The sequence below is a fragment of the Thunnus albacares genome, chromosome 6, assembly GCF_914725855.1.
Source record: "Thunnus albacares chromosome 6, fThuAlb1.1, whole genome shotgun sequence".
Classification (NCBI taxonomy): Eukaryota; Metazoa; Chordata; class Actinopteri; order Scombriformes; family Scombridae; genus Thunnus; species Thunnus albacares.
This window is the reverse complement of record NC_058111.1, coordinates 24357840-24382957: the sequence shown is the minus strand read 5'-3', so window position 1 is coordinate 24382957 and position 25118 is coordinate 24357840. Positions and strand designations below refer to the sequence as shown.

The following is a 25118-nucleotide window of genomic DNA, read 5'->3' as shown; positions in this document are numbered from 1 at the left end:
TCTGACAAAATCACCAGCAGTTTCTCTTTCAACCAAGAAATGTAATAAAGTTAAAAAGCAGCTCAATCTCTCTGATGCAATAAATTCAACATGCTGTTATTTGGGAATGCACCAGAGAAAATCGAATTAGTTTATTATACCGCAGTAAAACTTAACTATATATAATTAGTCCTGCAACAAATTAAAGAGAAATGAGGCACACATCACAGCACATTTCATAAAATAAAATTACTACAAGATGTAATATAGAGACATTATATGAACATTACAGTGATGGATTAAAAGACGTAAACTATGTTACAGTAAAGCAGCACAAATTGTAAATCCCAGTTGGAACAATTTAGTGGTTTTGAAAGAGAAGATAAAAAAGCAGAACACAGTTTTACTCCTGTTATGAAGCTCACACCCACGCACTAGTGCACACACTCAGGTGGGGGTAATAATGATACATGTTTTGAAATAACAATTTTCTATTGATGACATGATGACTGGTGCATGAAATACCTCTCAACGCTCTCATTTCTGTTCATCAACAGCAGAGAGAGAAGCTCCGTTTGGCTGATCATGATGAAAAGGGCTTACACAGCATATGAATATTTGAAGGAGTTGGGTGGTGACTTGGGAGACACATTTGCCCACGGCGTTCCTATTGGTTTATTGGTGACGTGATGACACGGAGGAGTTGGTCTTAACACTTTATAAAGCTTCTCTGTCCGCGGCGAGCCACTCTTTTAAAGACCACTGTTGCTGAAACTTCTCACTCTCACTCACGCACTGGAAGCAGGCGAGACACCTCGACATCACCGTTCATCATGAGCGAGGTAGGACTATTTTATGTTTTAAAACAGAGACGCGTCGGGATTAACCCAATTACGCACGATCCGTGCGCTAATGCGCAGAGGGAAGCAACATAAATGAGAGATTTAACATCCCGGCGTGCTGCTGTTGTCGACGGATTTCTCTGAAGTGATAAGATTTCTCATCCCACATTTACTGTTGCAGTGCGGACACGATTAATTACAGTGTGTCAGATGCTTCACAGCTGCATTGTCAAAGTGCGCTGAGCAGCATCAGTGTAGGGAAACACCAGGACGCATCAGCGCGCTGTAGGCTACTCCCCCTGAAGTGAGTTAGTATATTTACGATAGATAAACGCCTTTCTTTTACACTAGAATGGTTCAGACTTAACTTTCAGTCAGAATTTGAGTTTTATTCTGCATAGTTTTAGAAAAATCACAATATGAGGCGAAAATGGGGCTTAGTGTGAACTGGTTAGAGAAATGTTGGCAGGAGTGAGCACCTTTCACTTACTGCTTGAATTAGAGAGAAGCGTTGCAAAACCTAAAAAAGTATATCATATTAGGGAACGGTATACCAGTTTTGCAGGTGATTTAGCATTGTGTTTGGTAATCCAGTGGCAGTGAACACAGGTGATTGTACTAACTGTACTGTGTATTACTGTAGGTTTTTTTATTTTTTTATTTATTTTTTTTTATCTCCAAGCATAAATAACCCAGCTGTTACAGGCATAAGAGATCTAACACCACAGGGGGGGTTACAGCTTGCGATGGAAAATTGCTGTTAGGTTTTCCCACAGCTCAATCCCCACTTGATTCCATACAGTCACAGATGTTCAAGCGCCTTTCATTTGAAAGTGGAGGGAGGAGGGTATTAATAGCTCCTTTTTTAATGTAGATTTTTTATTCTGCACAAACTCTAAAGTTCATTACTGAGAGCCCTGGAGTATTCTGCTAATGTCACTATTAGTATTTTCAGTTTGGGTGCTAATTGCTGCTAATTAAAAGAGGGTAGAAAACATATTATACAAAATGATGATGAGGCTGTGATCTTTACTTGTATTCTCATGATGGTGTCCGTTGAGTGGCACTGTCATACCTTCATCCAAGGGACACCTAGTTGTCAGTGTTTGACATATTCGGACCCGTCAGCAGCAAATCCTTCAGCTCTACGCAGCAAAAAAGGGAACAACCCGCTTCCAGTTCTTCAGTCTATACAATTAGTAAATTACACTTCAGTCCACATCCAATAGTGCTATGATTTTTTATAGAATGAATAAAAATGACATTTTTAAGGCAAATAACTTCAATTTTAGATATTTTTGAGAAAATCTTGTTGCTGAATTGTGTTTGTTACTGTTGTTGCTCATCCTTGTGATGCATGAAAAGAAGAGAGATGACTGCGCTTTTGCCGTGAAATTCAGTCCTGAAATTCTACTGTGACAGTTTCTCACTCAAGCAAGTTGGAGTGTATTGTGCTGCACATTAGTAGAGTAGGATAACGAGCGTAACCAGGACTAACTTATTGTAGTAACATGAGTACAGTTGGAGTTGCAGGAGTAGTCTTGTTTGTGTGTGTGAATGTGCAGATATATATTTGTTTTTGTGCCCACATGCACATTTGTGTTTGTGTGTCCCTGTGCATATGTCAAAGTTGAGAAAACATAAATGTATGCACAAAGCATAAGTTGGCAGTTTGAGGTGCTCAGAGTAATTTGGCTCCACAGTGTTTAACAGCAGCGGTAGGTATAAACCTCCTCAGACCTGGCACTTCAAATTCAGTGATTCCCAGGTCAAAAAAAATGCTCAAATTCACCAACAGAAGGCGTCAGGTAGAAGGCAGTGTTATCTGGGTGCAGTCCTGCCGTCTAGTGGGTATGCAGTCTGTCATTACCTCAAATAGATGGGTGGCAGACATCACCGTACTTCCCTTCAAGCTGTTTATAACAAGTCATTCATTGGCCGCCTCAATAAAAGATGAATACTAGGGTGCACACACACACACTTGCACAACAGGAGCTATAACAGCTTTTGAATAATTGAATCCCTCGCCCGGCAGCAAAATCACCTGAGCCTTTTGTTTGGTAATAATGTTCAGAGTAAAGAGTAGCTGCCATCTCCTGTTGATTAAAAGAGGTGTAATTTTAGGGAGAACATGGCCCAGGTGCAAATGGAACAAGGAGGAGGAGGAGGAGGAGGCAGTGGATGTGAAATGATTTTTCTGCTTAGTTGAAATGTTTTTGTCAAGTTCTGTGCAGAGTGGAGTTGTGATCATGAACGTATTCAATCTCCAAACTTGATTTGAAGCCAGTAACTGAAGCAGAGCAGCTCAGCGTGTTCTGGATGGATGAGTCTCACAGTGGTCAGCACTGCAGCGCTCCCTCCCTCATCCCCACCAGACTCTCTGCCCTTGTTCACTCCACCTCCCACTTTCTCCCCTCACCTACACATAACTGCTCAGAACAAATGCAATACTCTAAGGTAATACTGTTACACAGCTTTATCCCTACGTCTTGCATTTTTCCTTCTTTCTTTGTCTCTTGGCAATGAACCAAAGTCAACAACTTAAGAGATAAAAAAAGTTTTGTTATAACAGAACAAGTCTCTAAAGCTTCTGTCAGCAAGTGCTTGTTAAGGAGGAATGAACAAGCCAACAAGAGAGACTGAATTGAAAAAACTGTCAGGTTCTCCAGATGGTGGAAAATACCTGACTGAGACACTTTAATACTTAGACACAGAGTAGAGGTTAAGCAACTGACACAGTAAAGTACCGTCATGACACTGTCCCACTGTTCCAAGTTTCTTAGGTCTCAAACTATCATCAGCTTCAATTTTTTTTCTCCTATGCCACAGTGAAACTTCATCATATTTACAGATGTGAAGCAGAATCACTGAAATTAAATAAAACTCCACAAACCATCATAGGAAAAGGCCTTTTTGCAGCAGTTTGACTCAACATAACAGGCAAAAGCACAGGTGCAACCAATAACATTGATGGTGCATGCACAAAGCAGAGCTCTGGAAATGGCACATCTGAATGTAATGCAGCCATAATAATAATGTTTATTACACCTGTGCTTTCCCTGCCATAATCTGCCAAACTATCTGCTGTCAAATAGGCTTGTTAGACTCAAAAAGGTTTTGAAAATGAACTCAAGCAACAATTTAAGTCAAACCCAAAGAAAACCTTAGAGAAACATCAACTGTTTGCCACAAAACTATGTATAATTTACAAAACGTTAGACGATTTCACAGATCCGTTGCTATAGGTGGACACTGTGTTTCCGTTAACTTTGCAAAGAAAAAGCCACTGCAAAGAGTTGCAGCACATTTCATGGAACATTTTCCAAGGATGCTTGAACTCATGTTGACTCACGGGTGTTTTCGCACTATAAAATTGCACACTGCTGTTGAATTCATGCAGTCACTCACTCATAGCTAAGCCGTCTTCAAGCCAAAACAACTCACAGAAAAAATCTGTAGTTTCTGCAGGTTCTTACAAGATTTAGTTTTTCTCGGCACTGTCACATCAGCGCCATCAATTTAGGTGATTATAGGAGAAGCAGCACTCATTTCAGACTCTGAAGACGGCATCGAAATGAAGTCAAAGATATTCTTAGATTTTATTGATCTTACCTTAACACCTCCCATCCACATTCTGCTCTGTGCTACTTAATATCAAAGTAGTGTTGTGTGCTGCTGTAACTTAACGTACAAACACAGTGTGTTCATAAGAAAGTATGATTGTATGCTTGTGAAGGCATTTACCTTTTTGCCTGTTCATTTGGAAATTAATGAGAACTTTTTTTCCCCCACCATTCATTTTTATGACATGCAACATTTTTGACCAAGTTGGCCCAGTTGGGAGTGGACAGAAATGCTAATTAGCTTGATTAGAGCTTAGCATAAACTTAGCCTTGATTGGCTGCCATATCATTACTACAAGTAGCTTCTTTGGAGATTTAGAGTTTTTAATGATATATTTAAAAAAGCCTTTGGTTATGTGGATGATTGCAGTGAGAAATCATAAGCAGTATTCAGGCTACTCTGAATTAGCTCTGCCTTACTTTGAACTCAACAGCCCACAGACAGGAAACATAAATATGACAGAAAAAGCTGTTTAATCCACTCTAAGCAGAGACTGAAATTTCTCTAAGTACTTGGACTGAAATAACCCTGACCAGCGAAGTAATGATGAGGTCATCACATTAATACTCAGCACAAATGAGGCAAAGCTGAATCGTTTCACAGTTTTCAGGAGCCTAAAGACCCTTACTTACTAAAGACCCTTGCTTACTTAGCAAAGCACACATATACAGAACTGCAGTGAACTCCATGGTTACTGGAGACACAAAGGCACCTGTTTTTATTAGCACCATTGAATTTCACTCAGTAAATTTCCCTTCAGCTGGGTTGTTTTTTACCCAATGCATTTCTCTGCACACAACAGTTGGACAAAACGCCATCACACTACGTTGTTAGTTTTCTCTGTCTTGTGGAGGGCTGTTGGAGTCACACAGGGAGCAACTGAACATACTTAATTGTATCTGACAACTGGCCAATCATCTATGTAACAGTGACTCTCCATCCTCCAGTTGTCTTCTGTAATGCAGGACTGACATCTTCACACATCCTCACCCTCCCAGCCCTAAAATTAAATCTTTTGCTGCTTCTCAAGAAGCCCAATACTGAGCTTTAGGTAGGAACTGCAACAGAAGATGTTGTAAATCCACTGTGTTAATGTCTCTGGACAAAATTAGATGTATTTTTTGCTGCAGTTTGATTTCATTATTTTTATTAAAAGCAGTGCGAGTGATGACATCCATTTTCATTTGTGCTCATTATCATGAATTTAGGGCAGATGTGATCCTCTTCATGTTGGTCCTCTCAACACTTTCCATCTCAGGGTTCAAGCATTTCTTCTCCATGCCATTTAAAAACTGACATCAGCAGGTTTCACCATGAGCACTATGAGGTGCTTAATCCACAAAATGCACCCTGTATCTAAAGGGAGAAATCTGCATTTATGCTTAGCAAAAGCCAGAAGATAAGCACTGTCCTCATCTCTCCAGATTGTTAAACCTACAACAGGAACTGGTGTGCAGCTACATTCAAATATTAAGCAGCTTTAGAACTGTTGTGCAGGATTAGAGGACTTTTGTGGATTGTGTAGATCTGTTGTGTTGCGGCCTCCGACATTGTCACCCGGATTCTCATTCACTATCCAACGGGCTGATGGCTTACACTTGGAGAGACTGGCTTGGCTTTTTAAATGCACTAAAATGCAAACTTGCAGAAATAAACACTCACTCAGTTGTGATTTATTGCTGTCAGTCTGTCATGTGACACTGTCACTGCTGTTGTAATGGACTGTCTAGCAGTAAAATCATTTTGATGGTGTTTTGTCTCTACAGATGTTTGTCCTTTACAAGTGGTTTTAATGTGATGGATGGTTACACCTGTTTGCTAATTTTTAGCCACGTTAGCAGTGTGGCTCAAGGGATGGCAATGTCGGTCTGTTGGTCAGTCAGTTGGACCACCACTTTGAATCCAGACTAAAATATCTTAACAACTGTCCAATTCCTTGGTTTGAAAATAATTTGGTTTCAAATAATGACATTCCCATTAACCTCAGCTGCACTTTGTGTTTAGCAAATGTTAGTATACTAACATGCAAACCTACATATGGTGAACATGGTTCACACGTTACCTGCTGATGTTAGCATTTAGCTCAAAGCACAGCTGTGCCCCTCTCAGACTTGTTTCGAAGAAAATTTAGTTAAAATTCATTCAGAGAACAGAAAAGAGTTCTTAAAAACTTAAGACAATTACTTGCTTTTTCTTATATTCATTTAAATTATTTGGTGAATAAAAATCCCTCCAAAATACCACATTAAGACACCAAGACCTTGAGGAACACCACAGAAAAATTCATGCTGTAATTTGGTATCAAAACATTTTATATTTGGAGATTTTCCTTAAGAATTAAATTTTTTGGTGATTGGATGGGGAGCACTTCTGTTCTGGAAATTGCTCAGAAACCCTCTTATTGTCAATATACCTATGAAAGCCATGTATCTTCTGAATGACCTCGGTCTCTAGTTTGTGGTTGTTAAGTTTCATGAGGCTGTGATTTTCCTAGAGGTCACAATAGGTTAAACAGTTAAACAGTGAGGTCAAGTTCCAAAAAATGGTCTCACTACATTGAAACGGCTACTATGGGGACTAACATCATCACACATGAATACAGTTGGGCTCACTGAATCCACAAATGGAGCACAAATTTATGCAATTCCAAGACTGTTTAGGGACTCCAGTACGCAGAAATATTCAAATACACCATTTTTAGAATAGGCGAAAATAACACATTTATACTGTATGCAAATGGCTGCATGGTTTTTGCCCAGAACTGCATGGGATTAGCATAAAGTGGGCATGTCTGTAAAGGGAAGACTTGTGGGTACCCATAGAGTCTATTTTCATTCAGAAATCTTGACATGAGAGGTTAAGGGACCCCTTTGAAAATGGCAATGCCAGTTTTTCCCTTGCCAAAATTTAGCCCAATTTTGGAGCATCTTTCCCTTCATAACAAGCTAGCATGATATGGTTGGTAACAATGGATCCTTTAGGTCGTCTAGTTTCATAGGATACTAGCTTTAAAACTGAGCCTGCAGCAGCCTCTGAAAGACAGTAATGTTGGCAGAGGACACTGGCGTCCTTGTGGAGTTTAAGAGGTTAAAGGCTACTATCATAGAGAAGTGTGTTTTTTTGTCAATTATTCTCAAATTAGTTTTTCCCTAAAAAGGTTCTATCCTAATTCTGCTATTGTAAAACAATCACAACAATCTACAGTAATACTATTAACATATTTATTTTCTTCATGTTGATTCATATCAAGTTTAGTTTCCCTCATGAGTCTAATCAACAAACACTCCATCAACCAACACAATCTTTATCAACAGCAAAGAAGATATGAATGGCAATTTACTCAATGGTAGCATCATAAATCACTTGGATTGGTGCCGAATGCACTGCAAAACTATTACACACTGGGGTGGTTAAGTGACTAGGATGAAAACAGTTTTGTAATGCATGTGTAGCTGTTGTCTGATTATTATGCAGCCGTAAATTCACCAGCTGTGTACACAAGGCCGATGGGCCCCTGTTCTTTGTTCGCATGAATTGCGTCTTGCAGAGGCAATACACAATGCAAAGTGAATCAATAAAATAAACTGACATCTTTATTAAGCCTGTTGCTTCAGTGAAGTGGTTTGGAAGGTGTTTATAGAGCTCTTTTCATCCAGTGGCTGATGGATGAGTCTTCGTCAGATGAAACAACAGGTATGAAAAAAAAATCTCTTCAAGCATCAGCTTTTGTTGTGGATAAAAAATTGTGACAAATTTAGAATTAGAATTACATTAAAATACTGATAATTTGAAGATGAATCAAACATGAAACATTACTGTTCAATATTAATATTATATTTAATCATTTTCAAATTGTAACACAACAGACTGGAATGTGAAATCACAGTTTGACAACCATAAAATGTGTTAATGTATGATAATAGGCATCATCTCTGTGTTAAAAAAGCTACAGTCAACTTGGCTTTCTGCCTGCGCCACATTTAAAACCGCAGAACTTTTGTCTCCCCCTTCCGGCAGTGAGAATAATTACAAAAGCACTGTCAACATGTGCTTTATGGCATATGCCGACCAGCTGATCTCACACAACCAGTGGCTTCTTACAGCTCTGAAAACGTCAGGGCAAATTTCTAAATAGGCGTTATTTGTATATACTGACCATATGTTGGGAATCTAAATGGTTACTTTCTCACCGTAAAACATATTAAAAGTTAATAAAGTGACACATTAACAGCCCTAGAGTGAAAATGACAACAGCTTTGTATCCATTGGGATGGGTCGGGAGGCGGAACATGATGTAATTTCCTGGCAAATTTGAGGGGAAACCAATCACTGCTGGTTGACGTAAAACGCATCACTACCAGTGTACCAGTGCAGGAATGTCATACCAGACACCAGATTTAAAAACTCTGTATACTGTGAAATACAGAGAGATTCGTCTGGTGGTGATAGGCTTAAACAGCATTGTGTGAACTTGTTTGGCAAGCACTTGAATGTAACGGACGTTCATTTATATCTAAAAGTCCTGCACTCCAGCTTTAAGCAACGTCAGCAATAGTGCACTATGTGTGCGTGTTTCAGTCATTCAGCTTACAAAATGAGTGCGTGGGGAAGGGCGTGAATTAGCGGAGCGACATTCCTGCTGCACGCTGCAAATTTACCTCCCACAAAATCATTACAGCATCACACTCCAAAGATTTGAGGCTGGAAATAGCACATTGGGGACTGCAGGGGTCTGCAGGCCAATCTAATAAGTAAAACGGTTGCAGAAACAGGTTTGTGACTACAGGGTCTGTTTGAATATCTGAACAAATGGAAAAATCTTTGCAGATGCATATATGTAATCTGTTTTAGTCAGTAAAACCTCAGTTGCAATCAGAATTAGACTTTGTTCTTACAGTGAATTTGTTTTTGAAAATACATAACGTGTTATCTTTCAGTTGCTTTCCTGTCCGGTAAAATACCTACAAATACCGTGAATATGGTGCTGAAAAATTAGTAAAATTTACCTTTCTTATATGTTTTACTGTATTCAGACTGTAATCACTGGGTTGAGATGGTAGAGGCATTACAAGACATTAAATGAGAGTCAAACCACTTTTGTGCACATTATCCAAATGTGAATCACAGTGTCAGATCATACTTAGATTTATGTGCGTGTTCAAGAAAGAGAGGGAGAGTTAAATTTGCTCCTTGTTGCTCTGTGGAGACTAAATATGACAGCAGAGATGTGGAGCTTAATTATGAGATTTTCTGGTAATTTTAAGGCTTAAATCATAAAGAGAATTTTCTCTGACTGACTGACAACCACAGCCAGACATGTCTGGTGTAAAACAGCTGGTGTGATAAAATAGCTGAAGAGGGATTTAGCAACTCTAATGCAAACAGAGTAATTTTGTACCTTCAAGTTATATCCAGTTTGATTTTAGACATTGTGTTAGAGGCATATTAAATAATACAGTGGCCACCAAACGTTACACTTGGTCTTTTGTGCTGTCAGGTGCATTATGGTTTGTAATATATAATTATTTGTTTAGTATCATATTAATTCATAAAAAGTCTAAAGTATTCCTTGTAGTTGGACAAAAAGGATAAATATATACCTCTCAGTTGTTTTTTAATTCAACAGTCCTTTAACAAAATGTGTCATTTCTATCATTGTAAAACAGCACATACAGGACTTTGTCGCTATGTTCCTGTAGAGGATCCATCTGTAATGATAAGTCTTATATGAACTGTCTCCGTAGAGGAGGTTCAGACTGTGATTCTGGCTGACATCATCTCCTGCAGGTGACATTGTTCTTTAGCAGCACTTTAGTGTAAAATCAGCAACTTAAATCTGTTTCCAAAGAACATTTTGTACTTTTTACTTTGCAGAGTTCGGTGCTTAATGTGCTGCATCTTTACTGTCTTTGATTATTATGAGCTGTGGACCATAGAAGTAACAGCAGCAGAAAGAAAGAAAGGATTATTAGGCTGTATAAAGGACATGAAATGGACCATCTGCCATTTCTTTAATTTCCTTTGCCAGTATGTCATAACTGGAACTGGAGCCTATTTCAACACCAACTTACTTCAAATACTTACATCTAGTGAGATACAGAATTTATTGTAAAATGAGTAATAGGTATTGGGCTTGACTACCTATAGAGACTGCCGTCAAGATGCAACAGTTGCATCAGTTCCCTATGAGCTGTCATCCAGCATCTGCACAATTAATTTAGGACTGACCCGCCTCTTAAATACCTAGTACATCCATGTGATACTGTTTATGTTCTTGAACAAGTTTAAGTTCTGGGCCCATTCCTAATAAACACTTGAGACAAAAAGTGGAACAAACAACCTTATTGACCTTAACTGGGTCTTTGGACTGGCGCTAGCTCAATAAACACAATATAGCTCTAAGTAAGTATCAGATGGAATCACTTAAACTCTGTTTCTTTATAAATTCTTCAGGACTTTCATGTCCCACAGGTCTTTTCTATCACTGTCTTTCCTCAAAGCGACTCTGTCACAAACCCCTCTCGTCTGAGCAGGCACAAGCCGGAAGCCAACACATGCCCTCTGCAGATGTCACTAGAAATTCACTGCGGCCTTTGAGGAATTGTTTTATAAGACAGCGCCTCACAACCACATTTAAACACGAGGGAGTGAATTTACAGGCAAAATGTGTTGCATAGATTGATTAGTTTGGTTTATTAGTCTTGAAGAAGGAAAAGGTGGAGGTGAACCCTTTAAAATGTGCGCTTGATCCTGAGTTTCTACAGTTCCTCCTCTTGCTAGAAGACCGGGGTCTTTTGTCCTTTTTTTTTCTTCAGACAGAAGAAGAAGTGGTTTGGCCTTATGTTCTTTCTGCTTGAATTGTCCATGGCCTACTTCTGCTTTCTTAAATTCTTAATGGCCATTGAGTGTGGCAGGGAACTCTTGGACTGTGCAAGCTGCCAAGTCTTAAAATAACCTAGAAACAAACGAAGGAGATTATTAAATTATTTTCCAAATTCCTCACCCTTCATTTTCACCCACCACTCTACTTTGTAATTACTAAGTTATATATTTTGAAACTGTGTGGTGTTGAAGAATCCACAACGCAAAGGATATATCAGTTGGATGGTGTCCAAGCTGAACATTATCACATCAAATACCTAGCTATGTCTTCCCTGGAAAGTTGTGATGTGGCATGTTTCTATCCGACAGTCTCTGGTGGGACAGCAGAAGCAGAGGACAGATTCATCAGTCCTTATAATTAGGGTCTTAATTTGAACACCTTGCTCTTCTCAGTTCATTGGCAAAGCTGCTCTCCTGCTGCTTGGCCCACAAACTAGACTGGAGCGTTATCTGGGTCGCTTGGTTACGTAGTGAGCGCTTGCTGGGTCACGTGGATCCTCTCACAGCTGATGGGCACTTGGCACAGGACAGGAGCAATAGAATCGCCCGCCAACAGGCTGGCCCACCTCTGAACAAGCCAGCCTCTCTGGGTCTCAGCTCTCAAGTCCAAAATGGTCAGTGATGCTGATCCAGATGAAAAAGCTGAAGCCAAAACATCAATCATCACATTATGCCAGCCATGCCTATGAATCAGCTATCACAGATTAACAACCTAAGAAGCTTTTCGGGATCCACAATATTGATTTTCTCATTCTCATCTACTACAAATAGCGAGATGCTTCAGTTTCATGCGCCAGAGTTAAGCTTGGAGAGTACAAGAAACTGGCATCAGAAAACAACTCCAGCTTTCCAGGTTAAAAAATCCTTTTTGCAGGAGGAAGAGGAACCAGTACTTACTTTGAGTTTGTTTAGCAGCATGCAGTGGAGCGAGACAGTGATGATGAGCAACAAAGGTCGGGCAGGGCTACAATAAAATCCAGGATGCCATAATGACACGGTCTGTGACGCAACAGATTCTTATTGTACTTGATCAATGACTGCCACAATTGAGCTAATAGTCCCTTTACACCTTGCATTAAAATGCATCTTGTATCCAGATTGTATGTAGATATGATTTAACCTGATTACATTTATACCTGGTATTAATACGTGTCTCCAGTGTCCACTTATGGAGATCTGATTTAGATCTGATCACTCTGTCCAGCTCGAACGACTGAACATCACATCCTCCTCTTGTTTGCACGGGTCCAAACCCCCCCCCCCAAAAAATAAATAAACAAACAAAAAAAAGATGGTAGCCATCCTTGAAGCTGCACTATTGTATGGACTTTTGCTTGCTTTTTGAAGAGGGGGAAGAAGCCGACACTCCATCTACAAATATCTTAAATATCCATAGCTTTCTTGCTGCTTTCTTGTTAGTAGCTCGCTAACTGGCTAATGGCTGCTACCTTGCTGGTCACGTGCCATTATGTATTTCCACCCACATAGTTGTTGTATGTGGATTGCCAACGCAGTTGCATTTACACTTGTGTTCAGTGTGGTCATGACCACCTCCGGAGATGGTTTGGCTAATCGGATCACAATCTGTCCTCAATGCGTCTTGGGTGCATTTACATCTGTACTTAATGTGGTCAAGATGTATCTGATTGCAATCCAATCTCAAATCCCAAACCATATTTTAATGCAAGGTGTAAAGGGGGTCAATGATTTAGCTGTAGTAGATAGTCTTGATATCAGAAACAATAAATAAGTTGTTGACATAACAATCTCAACTCTAGATATACTTAACTTTTGACTGTATGACATGGTCTTCATCAGCAGATAAAATTTCCTCAGTTTATTGAGAAAAAGAATATATATTTTTAAATGGATTAATCAAACAAGATAACATGTTATTTGGTGAGCTTTAGCAGTGCTGCAGAGCCAGGTTAGCTGTTTCCAGTCTTTTAGCTAAGCTGAGCTAAACATCTGCTAGCTATAGCCTCATATCTACAGTATGACTGTATTTGACAGATGCAAGAGTGGTATCCATCTTCTCATCTCACTAACTAACTAACTAACTAACTAACTAACTAACTAACTAATTAAGCGAATACACGCAAATTTCCCAAAATGTTGAATTATTTCTTTAATTAACTGAAATTTTGTTTGTTGAGTCCTCATTTTCTATGTTCTTGAACAAAGAAAACTTATAGTAAAAACAAGTGCTGCTATCTCACCTCATTGGCAGATAGTTATTATTGTTATTTAAGTAAAAACTGGATCCTCACACTCGCTGCATGATTAAATCGGTTGTAGGGAGAAGTGCTTTAACCCACTGCACAGCTTCTGTAAATCAGCTGGTTGATTGAATCAAACACCAGCCTGATCACAGGGAACTCCCTCATCTATTTACTGGCCTGCTGGTTAGTTTGTTGCCCCTTTCATCGCTGCAACACGCTCTGTGGCAGCATGCTTTACAATCCCAAAGTGAGGAAACCAATCCCCAGAGATTGGCGACACCCACACTAATGAAAGAAATGCCGAAAAATGTAATCTCACCAATTTCAAGGCTCATTAAGTTGTGTAACAGACGGGAGTTTGAAAAAATAATTTGAAGAGGAGCTGTAATGTGTTTTTCCCCCTCCCTGCTTCTCTCTCCCTCCCTCATCTCCTCTCTCGGTGGAAATTGCTGTGAATTAAAGTATTTTTTTTTACCACAGCACCAGCTGTATTAAGATGAAAACAAATGATTTTTTTTTTTTCTATAGAGACCATTTGTAGTTTTGTGATTTCAGGCTTTTCTGGGCCATGAAGGCATTAGTATTTCTTGGCTGTGTCGACCGTACTGTATGAGCTGAGGGTTTTACTGCTGCATTGCAAAAATCCCCCAAAATAATGTTTGATTTAAAATAAAACAAAAAACAAAAAACAAAAGAAGTTTGTGTGAGTCAGTGTGAGAGTTTTGATCAGAGCTTTTCCAGGGACAGCTCCTTGGTAGCATGACAGCTGGCCTGCTTTTTGCTTAGACTCATAATTTTACCAAAAGCCCTCCTCAGCCTGAACCTCAGAGGAATACGAAGAAGGCAAAACAACTGAATGTCTCACACACTGACAGGCGTGCACATCGTGTGGAGGTGGCTTGACAACTACTGCTGTTGTGCGTATGAGACAGAGAGCAGAAGAGTAGCTTTGCTTTGCAAAAATACAGATAATATGAAAAAACAAGTGTGTGTGTGTGTGAGGAAGAAAAGGGGATCATCTTCAACGTCAGGGGCTGACAACTGTTCACTTCAGCAGAGTGTCACCTCAGGAATCCTGGCTGCCACTGAGGAAATGGGAAGTGTGCAGCTGAGTTTCTGTGCCTTGTGGTCTGCGAGGAGGAGCGCGCCAGCGTCCAAAAGCTGACGTTTACGACAAGCAAATCAGCAACTCTTCCTCTCCCTCCACTGACTCGCTCTACCTGTGCCCAAGGCTCCTCTGAGGAGAAAAGCCATCGCCACACTTGACTTGTAGATAGTAAAAGATACTAGACTGCCGTCATCTCAGCGTCATTCCCACACTTGTGCACAGCATGGGGATTAGCAGGATTCCAGTGTTGAAAAATTGCATTATTAGCGGGTATATTCCCTGAACTGACTGTGGAAAAGATGACATAGCATTTTAGCATAGCAAATGTTGTCGGATGGCTTAATGAGAAATGAAAAAACTAGCTAAATGAACGATTAAATAATGGGTTGGCATTTTCTCAGTGCCAGAGGCTGCAGAGGTGGGTTTTAGTGTAAGTGCCATGGGTGCATATCTGGACTGGCAGTTTAGATACATTTCAACCTCAATTCATGCCTCTCCATTTCTTGCAAATGGCTTTCTTTCTGTTCTAATTACTGTGGTCAAACTACTGTCTGTCTTTTCAAAGAAGAAAGGTCCCAAGGAAAGTGAGTAATTATGTTTCATGGTAATTACTGACCTCTGTGCTGCACTGCAACAGCAAGAATCCACCCATTTCCTCCTCACTTTCAACCAGACTACATGCTGACTGCCCAACAAAAGGAAAGAATATCCAAAAATCTGCAGTGGGGAGTTATTGACCCAGCACTGATTTGGCAAAGTTTCAGTATGCCCTGTGGCCTTTATGACAGTATGGTTTATGTAACTGCCAATGGAGCTCATACAGATGAGCGGTCTGTAGCACACAACTTTACACACACACATGCTCAAAAAAAACCACTCGTAGTAAAGAGCACGCACAGACACACTCCCACTGCCTGCACGGTAAGGATGAGCAGGCTGATTTCTGAAGAGCTGAAGAGGCAGGAGGAGAGGGAGGTTAGAAGATCAAAAGGGAAACAGTGTTTCATCATGCAGGCTTTCAGCGGAGCAGCATCCTCCCTACGCTCAACATCGCCTTTTAGAGGCAGCAGCAGCACAGTTACAGGAATGATACGAACATGTCACTGTCATGGAAACAAGGAGGCATCTTGTTTCCCACCAACATGTATCCCTCTAAATCAGTGTGCTAAACTTATGTTGCTATGCACCAGTGAGACTGAAGACATTTAATCAACATGAGGACAGAGACAAATTTAAGATTTGTCTGTTTTAAACACAGAGATGGAAAGCATTTTTCAAACTGAATGCTATTCAGGTAAAACATCATTGGAGTTCCTCTTTATTGATGGACATTTGCATCTGTGCTATCATATTGTTTCAGCCTTTCAATCCATTGAGTTTGGTTTGATGATAATATTTCATCCAATTTTTCTGGCAACCAGTAAGAGTATGTGTAAGATTTATTTTTCATCTGTCACTTAAGGTATTACAGCGAGTAGAAAATATACTGGTACAAGTGGGATATCAATTAATTCTTTGCCAAATAATTTTGATAGTTTCTGCCAAAATCCCCTCAATACTGGGCAATCCCAGATAATATGTCTTCCAGAACAACAGCTGCTATTGTTGACACTATCAGTGGTGTCCTAAAAATCTTACAGTCAAAGTCTTTCCATGAATGACTATTGATACCTTTGTGGCAACCTGCGACAAGGTGCTAAATTTAAAGCGTTTCCTTGTAGAATCTATGGGCATGCAAAAACCACTGGTATGAACAGATTTGTTCGTAAGAGGCACGTACAAGCACTTTATGAAATACAGTTAAGAGAGTTTGTTGAATCCAACTTGGAACACTCGTAAAAGCAAACCTCACAGAAGAAAGTTAGAGTTTTAGGATATGAATATGAGGCCCTACATAAAAAACTCTTCCTAATATTATACTTGCCTGTCACATCTGTCCCTATGCACCAATACATTCATGTTTTTCCTTTGTAAAAACATGAACTCCTCCAATCGGTTGTGTTATACACTGTGGAGAAAACATGCTAGCGTAAGCCTCCACATCCTTGTGGATCTGCTTTATCAAGACGTAACCAGATAAAGATTAAATTTGAAAGTCCAGCCTCGATTGTTGGGTATGAATGCATATTAATCTTGACATCCACTGAAAAAGAAATGGCTAGAAAACCTGGAGTTTAATGAGTTGCATTTTCAATCCCGTTCACCACACAAGAGCTAAAAACGAGGTACTTTGGAGATGGAAAAACACACAAATATCAGGTGCAGCGAGGCAGCATCCTTTTCTGCAGGACAGATAACTGAGTTTTGCTTGGAGTGAGGAAAATAAAGGCTCGCTCTCAGCAGAAAGAAAGGAGGTGGATGTTTTAAAGGATTCTCTCTGAAACCCTCCTCGCTCCTTCCCTCACCATCCCCCGATGAATGCCTAATCAGAGATAAAACATATTTACATTTCTCTGATGTGCAATGTGCTTACAGTATATGCACACTGGATCTTCTGTTATTCTGCTTGACTCACCCTCAGTGTGTGTGCATGCCTATTTTCTTTTCTTTTCTTTATGTGTGTGTGTGTGTGTATGTGTGTGTTTATATTTTCCCCTTGAAGTATCCTAATTGAAAGCCTGGAGGCGCAAATTCTGATGCAGCCTCTGTGGAATTTGCAGGCAGTATGCTACAGTAGCTGAGCTGTTTGTATGTGTGTGTGTGTGTGTTTCATTTAAAGGCACACAAAAACACACACATGAAAACACTGTTTGTTGACCCTGGTGTCCCTCTGAGTTTGTAAATGATTAATGAGAGGCCCAATATGTATCTCTACTCTCCATCTCCCTTGTCAACGTCATGTAATTACTGTTTTTTCTCCACCTGATTGGTTTCTCGTCTGCTTGTTTCTCCCTCTCACAGGTGTGCTGATTTGTTCACCAGTGTTAAAATGTGTGTGTGTGTGTGTGTGTGTGTGTGCGCGTGTGTGTGTGGGGGGGGGGGGGTCATGTGCATGTTTATCTGCAGAGTGAGGATAGCCCCTTTCGCCCACAGTAATCTCACTCATCGAGCTGCTGTTATTGCAATTTACACTTGGCGCAGCCCCAGAGCTGCTCAGCCGTGATGCTTCCTCCTCTCCGCTGCCCTCAGGAGTGTTATAGCTCCTCACCACCTCTGCACTCACTCGAACACTCTCGCCGTAAACAAAATGACCTCAAGTCGCGTCTTGTATTTTAAGCCAAGTTGTAACCTGTTAAACCCTGCAGACCCTGTTCTGAGTGTAACATTGTGATTGTCATGGCCAAGTAGCTCTTACAGTGATGTTGTCTCAGAGGAGAGATTCAGAGGTTTCTAATGGCTCCACAGAGTCCTGCTGTCATGTTCACTCCAATTTTGTAGGTCCGAGTGTTTTTACTCAGGCTTATCTACTGTGTGGGTGAACAAAAATCTACAATTATTGGTTTTATGAAACATTTCAATCATGCTCTAGAGGTGTTGAGAACATGAACAAATTCATTTTTAACACAATCTTCAAGGATACTGAATGAATATTGTCAATAACCAATAACATTCACTCTTTGCTTTGGAGCTCGTCTTACCGATGACTAAATGTGCCTCGTTGGCTCAGCCGTCATGTGAAATATGTTATGTCCTGCTTAAAAGGTTACTGAAGGACCATGATGTTATATTTCACTGAGCTATTACCTTATTAACAGTGCTTACATAGGCTTAGTTTTATATTGAATTAAACAGTTCAGTTTGAACTATTGATTGATTGATTAACTGATTGACAAAAAAATAACTTCTACAAATAATTATTGATTAACCAGTTAAGATATTTCACAAATTCCAAACATTGTGCCAGCCTCTAAATTGTGAGAATTTGCTGTTTTCCTTTGTCTTATGTGATAATAAACTAAATATCTTTAAGTTTTGGACTGTTAAATGTATAAAACAAGCAATTTTATGACATGTGGTGAAGAAATCGTGCCTTTTTGACTTTTTTCTGACATTTTATATATCAAACGACTGTCTGAGAATATAATTGGTAGGTTAATCAATAATTAAAATAACCATCATTTGAACTCCTACTCACTATAATCCAAAACTGAAGTAAACTAGGAGAACACCATGTGTGATCGCTTGCTGATGTTTGAATGTGTTTTAACTGCGATAACTGCTTCAAATTCACTGTAAATCTTTGTACTGAACTCAACAAAAACAATTCAAATCAGCAAAGAGATTAATCATTTCCGCCTCTTGCTCACCAGACTATTAATAAGGACAAACCTTTTAGTTGATGTATTTTTTAAGATACAAGATTATCACTTAACAACAGCTGCTACTTAACAACACACTAGCATGACAGGACAGTGACTCCGGTATGAATGTGTCAGTACATGGTAGCACAAAACAATAGTAAGAATCATAACATAAAGATCATTTGTCTTTGAGAAATGGATCACGCTGATATTTTATACTATTCATGGGAACGGTAAAATGATGTAAATGCTGAACTACAGTATGTAGCCTTTGCAGTGGTTTGTGCCTCTGGAACATAATATTAATTGATGTTGCAACGATGCTGCAATGTTGCAACATGATATCTCCAAAAGCAACCATGAATAACTTAACCAGATGAGCTGGAGGGCAGTTTTATTTGCAGAGAGCGCTGATACAGTGCCCCGTGGACCGATCACTCTACTCTCCCTCGCTCAGCCGAGGCTAGTTTTTTGGGAGGCACATTATCGGTTTTGAAGGAGCAGCTTCTGTAGTTCCAGTGCAGGCACCAGTTCATTTCATGGCCATTACAAGAGGCTGATGGAGAGACTGAGCGCTTCCCTTTGAACTTGGATTAGTAACAGGGAAGAACAAAACACTGCTCTTATCTGGCTCTGATATTTGTTTGGAGCTGCAGGGGGGCTGGTTGAGAGCTCAGCTGTGTGACTGTTATGTGAAACACCACAAAGCAATTTGATAAGTCGTTTCACTTCAGGTTCTTTCCTGACAGGCAAATGAAAGGAGAGCACGGGTATCGTTGTGATTTGCCTGACAGGTAAACATAAACTTCACTGTTGCATGCATACATCTATAAGTGTCTCCAAGTAAGGATTTTTCAATTTTTTTTTTTTTTTTTTTTACAAAATTCAGAATTGCATCAAAGACCAGCCTCAAATTAGATGTGTCTTCCCAAAAGGCGCGGGTGTGTTGTGCTATGAGCTCGCGAGGACACTTCAAACCCCTTCACCACCCATCCCTCTCCCCAGCATCAAAGCTCAGCACACGCTGTTTGAAATTCATTGAAAGCATTGGATTAATAATGCAGAAAGAGAAGCTCAGAAAAGAGGACACATAGCACGATGCCTTCTCGACTCCTCAGCTATTAAAGCATGGAAACCCTTCTGACATGACCAAATTGGAAACCTTTGAACGAGAGGGGAATAGCTGTGAAAAGGTTGCGGTGAAAGAAGCTGGAGCTAAATCCCCCAGGAGCCAGCTGGCTACACGCTACCTAAATGAAACCATTTCCTTTCTCTGTTTTGTTACCATGCCGAACCCCCAGTGCTTTCCTTCTGAATTTGTTCAAAATGGAATGAAATATGAAATGCTTGATTGAAATACAATTAAATAATAATAAGCCTTACCTACACAGCACTCTCCTTTCACAGAGTTTACAAAGTGCTTCACAAAAACAAGACAAAAAATATGAAGGATCACACAGAGCTGATACAGTTTTTCTGTCTCCTCATACTCAAATGTTACTGTATATCAAACATCAATTGATCAATTATTATTGTTTGCCATTTTGGGAAATACGCTTATCTGCTTTTTTTTTTTTTTGCCAAAGATTGATTTCATTGATTGATTTCATTGCTCTTTCCAAAGGTAAAAAATCAGCCTACTGGCAACGATGTACAATGATGTTTCTTGTTTGTTTAATCCACACAAAAACTCAAGTGTGAAAATAACAATTTGTGGTTTCATGGGAACTATTTCTTGGCCGGGTGCAGTGACTTGCTGGAGGCTTGTAAATCCACAAATTGTTCTCTTTACATTTTCGTTTTACAGATCAAACTAACAAAATGTAAATAAGTGTAAATTAGTGAACTTTAGAAGTGCTGGTAGGCAGATTTCTTTTTACCTTTGGACAGAGCCAGGCTAGCTGTTTCCCCATTTCCAGCCTTTATGCTAAGCTAAGCTAACTGTCTCATGGCTGTAGATTCATACTTAACATACAGACATGAGAGTGGTATCCACCTTCTCACCTAACTCTTGGTAGGAGCCAAAAAAAAAGGTGTTTCAGAGTCTTGGAATCTGGTTTCTAGTCATTAACATCCTAGAAACTTATTTGACTTCAGGCCAAGACTGGAAGCCAAATTGCTGCAGTCCTGTCTCTACCACTCTTCCCGTATTTCCTTTTTCTTTCTCCAGACAAGAAGAGACAGTCAGAGAATTGGTTCAGGTCATTTATCTCCCCAATGCCAATGTTTACAAGTACATCTTAACTGCAGAGGGAGGTATTGATCCTGCTCTCCTTTTCTCTCCTGTCCTCTCATCATCCTTCTCTTCATTATAGGAAAATCAACAAAGCTCCCACCCAGGCTGTGCATATGAAAACACAAGCTGACAACCTGCCAGACAGCAATAAACTGTGCAAGTCTGTGATAAGGAGAGTGACACTGTAATTCTTGCAATAATTTCATATGAGAGATATTTTTTCACCTCCACAAACACCGGCACATTCAAATTGACACACATTGATTGTATGGGGACTCTCAAGCCTCTAACCTCCTCTAACATGGTGTGTGGTTTGAGATGGAAACCATAAACACAACAAAAAATGCTATTAAAAATATCAGTTTTACATCACTATCTTGTTTGAGCACTTTCTGAGAGTTTCCATAAGGGAGCAGTTTCCTCTGGGGGGCCCACTTTTAAATTTATGTACATATTGAATGTGTTTGTAAGGTTTGTGGCAGTGACAGAGTGTTGGAGTGTGGAAGTTGTTGCGCTCCCTCTCTCCACTGAATCCCACCTGCTCTTTGGTTGCGGCTGTGAAGATAAATGGGCCACCAAGGCGGTCCCAAACACAGGCCTTGGGACATCAGTTATAACAGGGATAGTGAATGCTGAATTAATTATCACGGGCAGCAAATAAGAGGATCATTTGATGCTATCAGGTTTATAGTTGTGGTGAGAAGTATAATTATTTTCTTAAAACAGGTGGAAAAATCTGTCAGAGCGGTAAGATAATTACATCAGATTCTTTAAGTTAATACTTACTTCCTGGAAATTTTTAGTGTACTTTACAGGTACAGTATTTAATGGTTATTTTTTAGGGCATTTCACACAAAGGGTGGTGTAATTTGGTCTACTTGTAAGATAAAAAAGGAAAAAAAGTGTTAAGTTGGTTTAGTTGGTAAGTACCTGTTCCTTATATTTGGGTTTATAGTTTTTAATTTGCAAAAAAATCTTAATAAATTGGACTCTTTATAATTCTTTAACTGACAGAAAAATCCTCAGTGTGTTGTTTTGTTGTTTTTTTGTCAAACTACATATTAGTATATTAGATTCTTTCGAAATTTCACCATCATTTCTGTAAAATGTCCTAAAACTTACTGCATTGGCAGATTTTGTGACGTATTTAAAGGAAAAAAGGCTTTAAGGGATCAAACTGCAGACAGAAATAAGTTGATAAGAAGGAGATTTATTCAGTGTAATCTGACAATCACTATTCTGAATTTAACCACTACCTTATATGCATAATAATTAAATACTGGTCATTTTCAGTGAGCCTTTTAGAGCTATGTTCTATGTGTTTACAATTTATATTCATAAAATGTCTGATAGTTTCTGTTTGCGAGAGAGAACCAGAAACAAATAATACGCAGCTTAAAGTCCATGTCTACCCACTGCCACCTGAATGCTGTGTGATTAATAAGAGGCTTATGATGTAACTTCTCACCACATTTCCCCCTCACTTCCTTTCCTCAGTCCATCCTTGCTCGTTTTCTTTCTTCTCCGTTCTCTTTATCATGGCCTGTGATATCCTTCCTCTTGCTCTACCGCATATTAAAAGCAGGACTATAATATGGTTCCAAGAATAGCTTTGTCTAATCTGCTCGTTGTGATGTAGTGTCACTCCTGTTCTCCCCTCCAACGCAATATCTGCTTCACTCTTTTCACGCCTCTAATGCTGTCGGCACCTGTGTGAACTCTGCAGACCTGGAGGGATATTATTCCAAAATTAATCCATTTTTAAAAAAAAAACAACTGCCGTCTTTGAAAGAAACTGCCTAACATTTTAAAAATATGGATTACAAGAAGTAATTTACACTATAAATGCAAAAGCCGCGTTAGCCATGATGTAAAGAGAATCAACAGATATCATATTATGAGGTGAAAAACTTCAAGCTGCTATTTTTAAGTGCACATCCACAAACACGCACATTTTAAAAGACATGAGGAGCGACATACATTAACACAGCAGCTCCATGTGTTATTTCTCTGGAGATCACTGCCTATTTGCAGCTTAATAGAGGAAAGCGAGTGATTTTGTAGTACAGAGGTAATATGGCATGGCAAAAATAAATGGCTGTAGAATAATGAGTTGACATTTAGGATAAATGTTTTTGCATCAGTGTGTAAAGTAATGATTATGTACATCAACGAAGTGCGGCTATGTACAATTATGTATCTCTCTCTGTCAAGAAGTCACTTTTCCTTCAGAAGATTGTTGGTTCTTTTGTTGGTGGATTTCTCATTTACATCCATTAGTCTGTCTGTTTTTAACACCTCTGAATCCTGTAATGTGCTAGTGAATTTAAATGAGGGTGAAGTAGCAACTCTAGTCTATGATTATTACTACCATTTTTTCCTCTAAAACCGTTATATGGTTTCTTTGAATGAAACCGTTCATAACACGGTAGTATATAATCTGTGTATGCACATATATTCTTCTGCTACTTGAATTTTTATGAAAATCTGGTTCCATTTAAAGTCCTTATTCTAAGCTGAAATGGTGGACAGGTCTTCAAAAAAAAAAATTGAATGAAAATCTAAGAAAATTGAATTACACATCATATTTCCTATAAAAAACACACATGATGACAAGAAAACTAAGCCGCTTTGACCTCTGTAGTGTAGCATAGTTAACAGTGACACCTCAGGTTTTGTGTCACTCCTGGTCATACTGTACACATTTTGTCTGTAGGTCTTTTTTACTGTCACAATGTGCAGGGTCTCCTCTGTCCGGCTCATTTGGTCACAACAAGGGGACCCCACAGGCTAAAATACTCCAGAGTGGAGGCTTTGCAGAGCGTGCTAGCAGATTAGGTGGCAGCTCAGCCCCCAGTAAATGTCAGAACAATCATGAGGACAAGACTTAATTAGTAAAGGGCACAGAGCAGTTGCATGTAAGTCGGCTTTCATGGGTATGATGACAGGATCATCGTCCACTGTCTTGTGGATTTCAGCTGGAAGAAAATTAACTGTGCAAAAAGAAAAAAGAAAAACGAATTCACTTTTTTTGTGTGTTATAATTTTTGTGTTGCAGAGACAAGGATCTGGAGCAACTGCTGGCAACAACAAGACATCTGGAGGACAAGGTAAGAAAAAAAATCTGAAAATCTGTGTTTGCATGAAGTACATGATGATTTACTTTCAAATCAACAATGTTGTGTTCAAGACACACATCAAAAAAAGAAGCCCAAAATGAAGCGGGAAAGAGAACAAGCATTTTAAACTTTTGAACAATTTTTCAATAAAAAAAAAAAAGCTGTAAAACTGATGTTGAGGGAGACAGAAAAAAGGCAGAGAATGACTGCAGCAAACAGAGGGTGAGAGGGTAAGTGGACCAGAGTTTACAGTACATGAGCTTTAAAAGGCATGACTGACAGTAACAGGGGCTGAAGGACAGCTGCCATCGGAGTCTACAAACACACACACACACACACACACACACACACGCAGAGAGTACCTGACCTCAAGGCTTTGTGTCAGATCCTATCTCTGTCTCTCAAGAGTTCAGTGTGTCATGTCATCAACGACATGACATAGAGCTAATTTCATAACAAGAATTTGTATGAATTAATTTGTCATTTTGATCAGTTTTCTGCATCTCTGTCATATGCTATACCCTCAAGTCATGACTGTGTTGCATGAGCGCATGAGCTTGGGAGCTGAGCCATTTATACTGAGGTTTGTTCAAAATAAAAATACTGCTTACTGTGGGAATCTTCAGCACATGATGGCAAATCAACGTTGCTAATAAAGTTTGTTTCACAGGGTATGTGCTGCAGTTACAGTTTTCTTAACAAGGCTTGCTCTCAGCTTTAATGTCCTGACTCAACTGGGTAAAATAATACAGACACCAGGAGACAAAACTGAGATGACCATCAGCTTGTGTAAATCCAAGTCTCTGATGATTGCCTCCCTGAGCAAAGACAGGCTGCCTGTATCCGTTCAGTCCTGGGGGAAATA

General features: G+C 39.5%; 1 protein-coding gene and 1 long non-coding RNA gene across 2 annotated transcripts in view; one reads left to right on the top strand and one right to left on the bottom strand.

The window, feature by feature from the left end:
• The first annotated feature begins 640 nt into the window (after positions 1–640).
• The window catches only part of pcp4b (Purkinje cell protein 4b), a 39413-nt gene continuing 14935 nt past the window's right edge, over positions 641–25118 (top strand). Inside the window, exons 1-2 of the mRNA XM_044354318.1 lie at positions 641–821; positions 24193–24244. Of these exons, the coding sequence (XP_044210253.1) occupies positions 813–821; positions 24193–24244 (61 nt within the window). The 5' untranslated portion in view covers positions 641–812. The remainder of the gene's footprint in view (positions 822–24192; positions 24245–25118) is intronic.
• LOC122984040 lies at positions 10918–13078 on the bottom strand. Its single transcript, XR_006403810.1, has 3 exons — positions 12225–13078; positions 11585–11969; positions 10918–11400 (listed from the first exon to the last, which is right to left on the bottom strand). It is a non-coding gene; the product is annotated as an uncharacterized LOC122984040 (long non-coding RNA).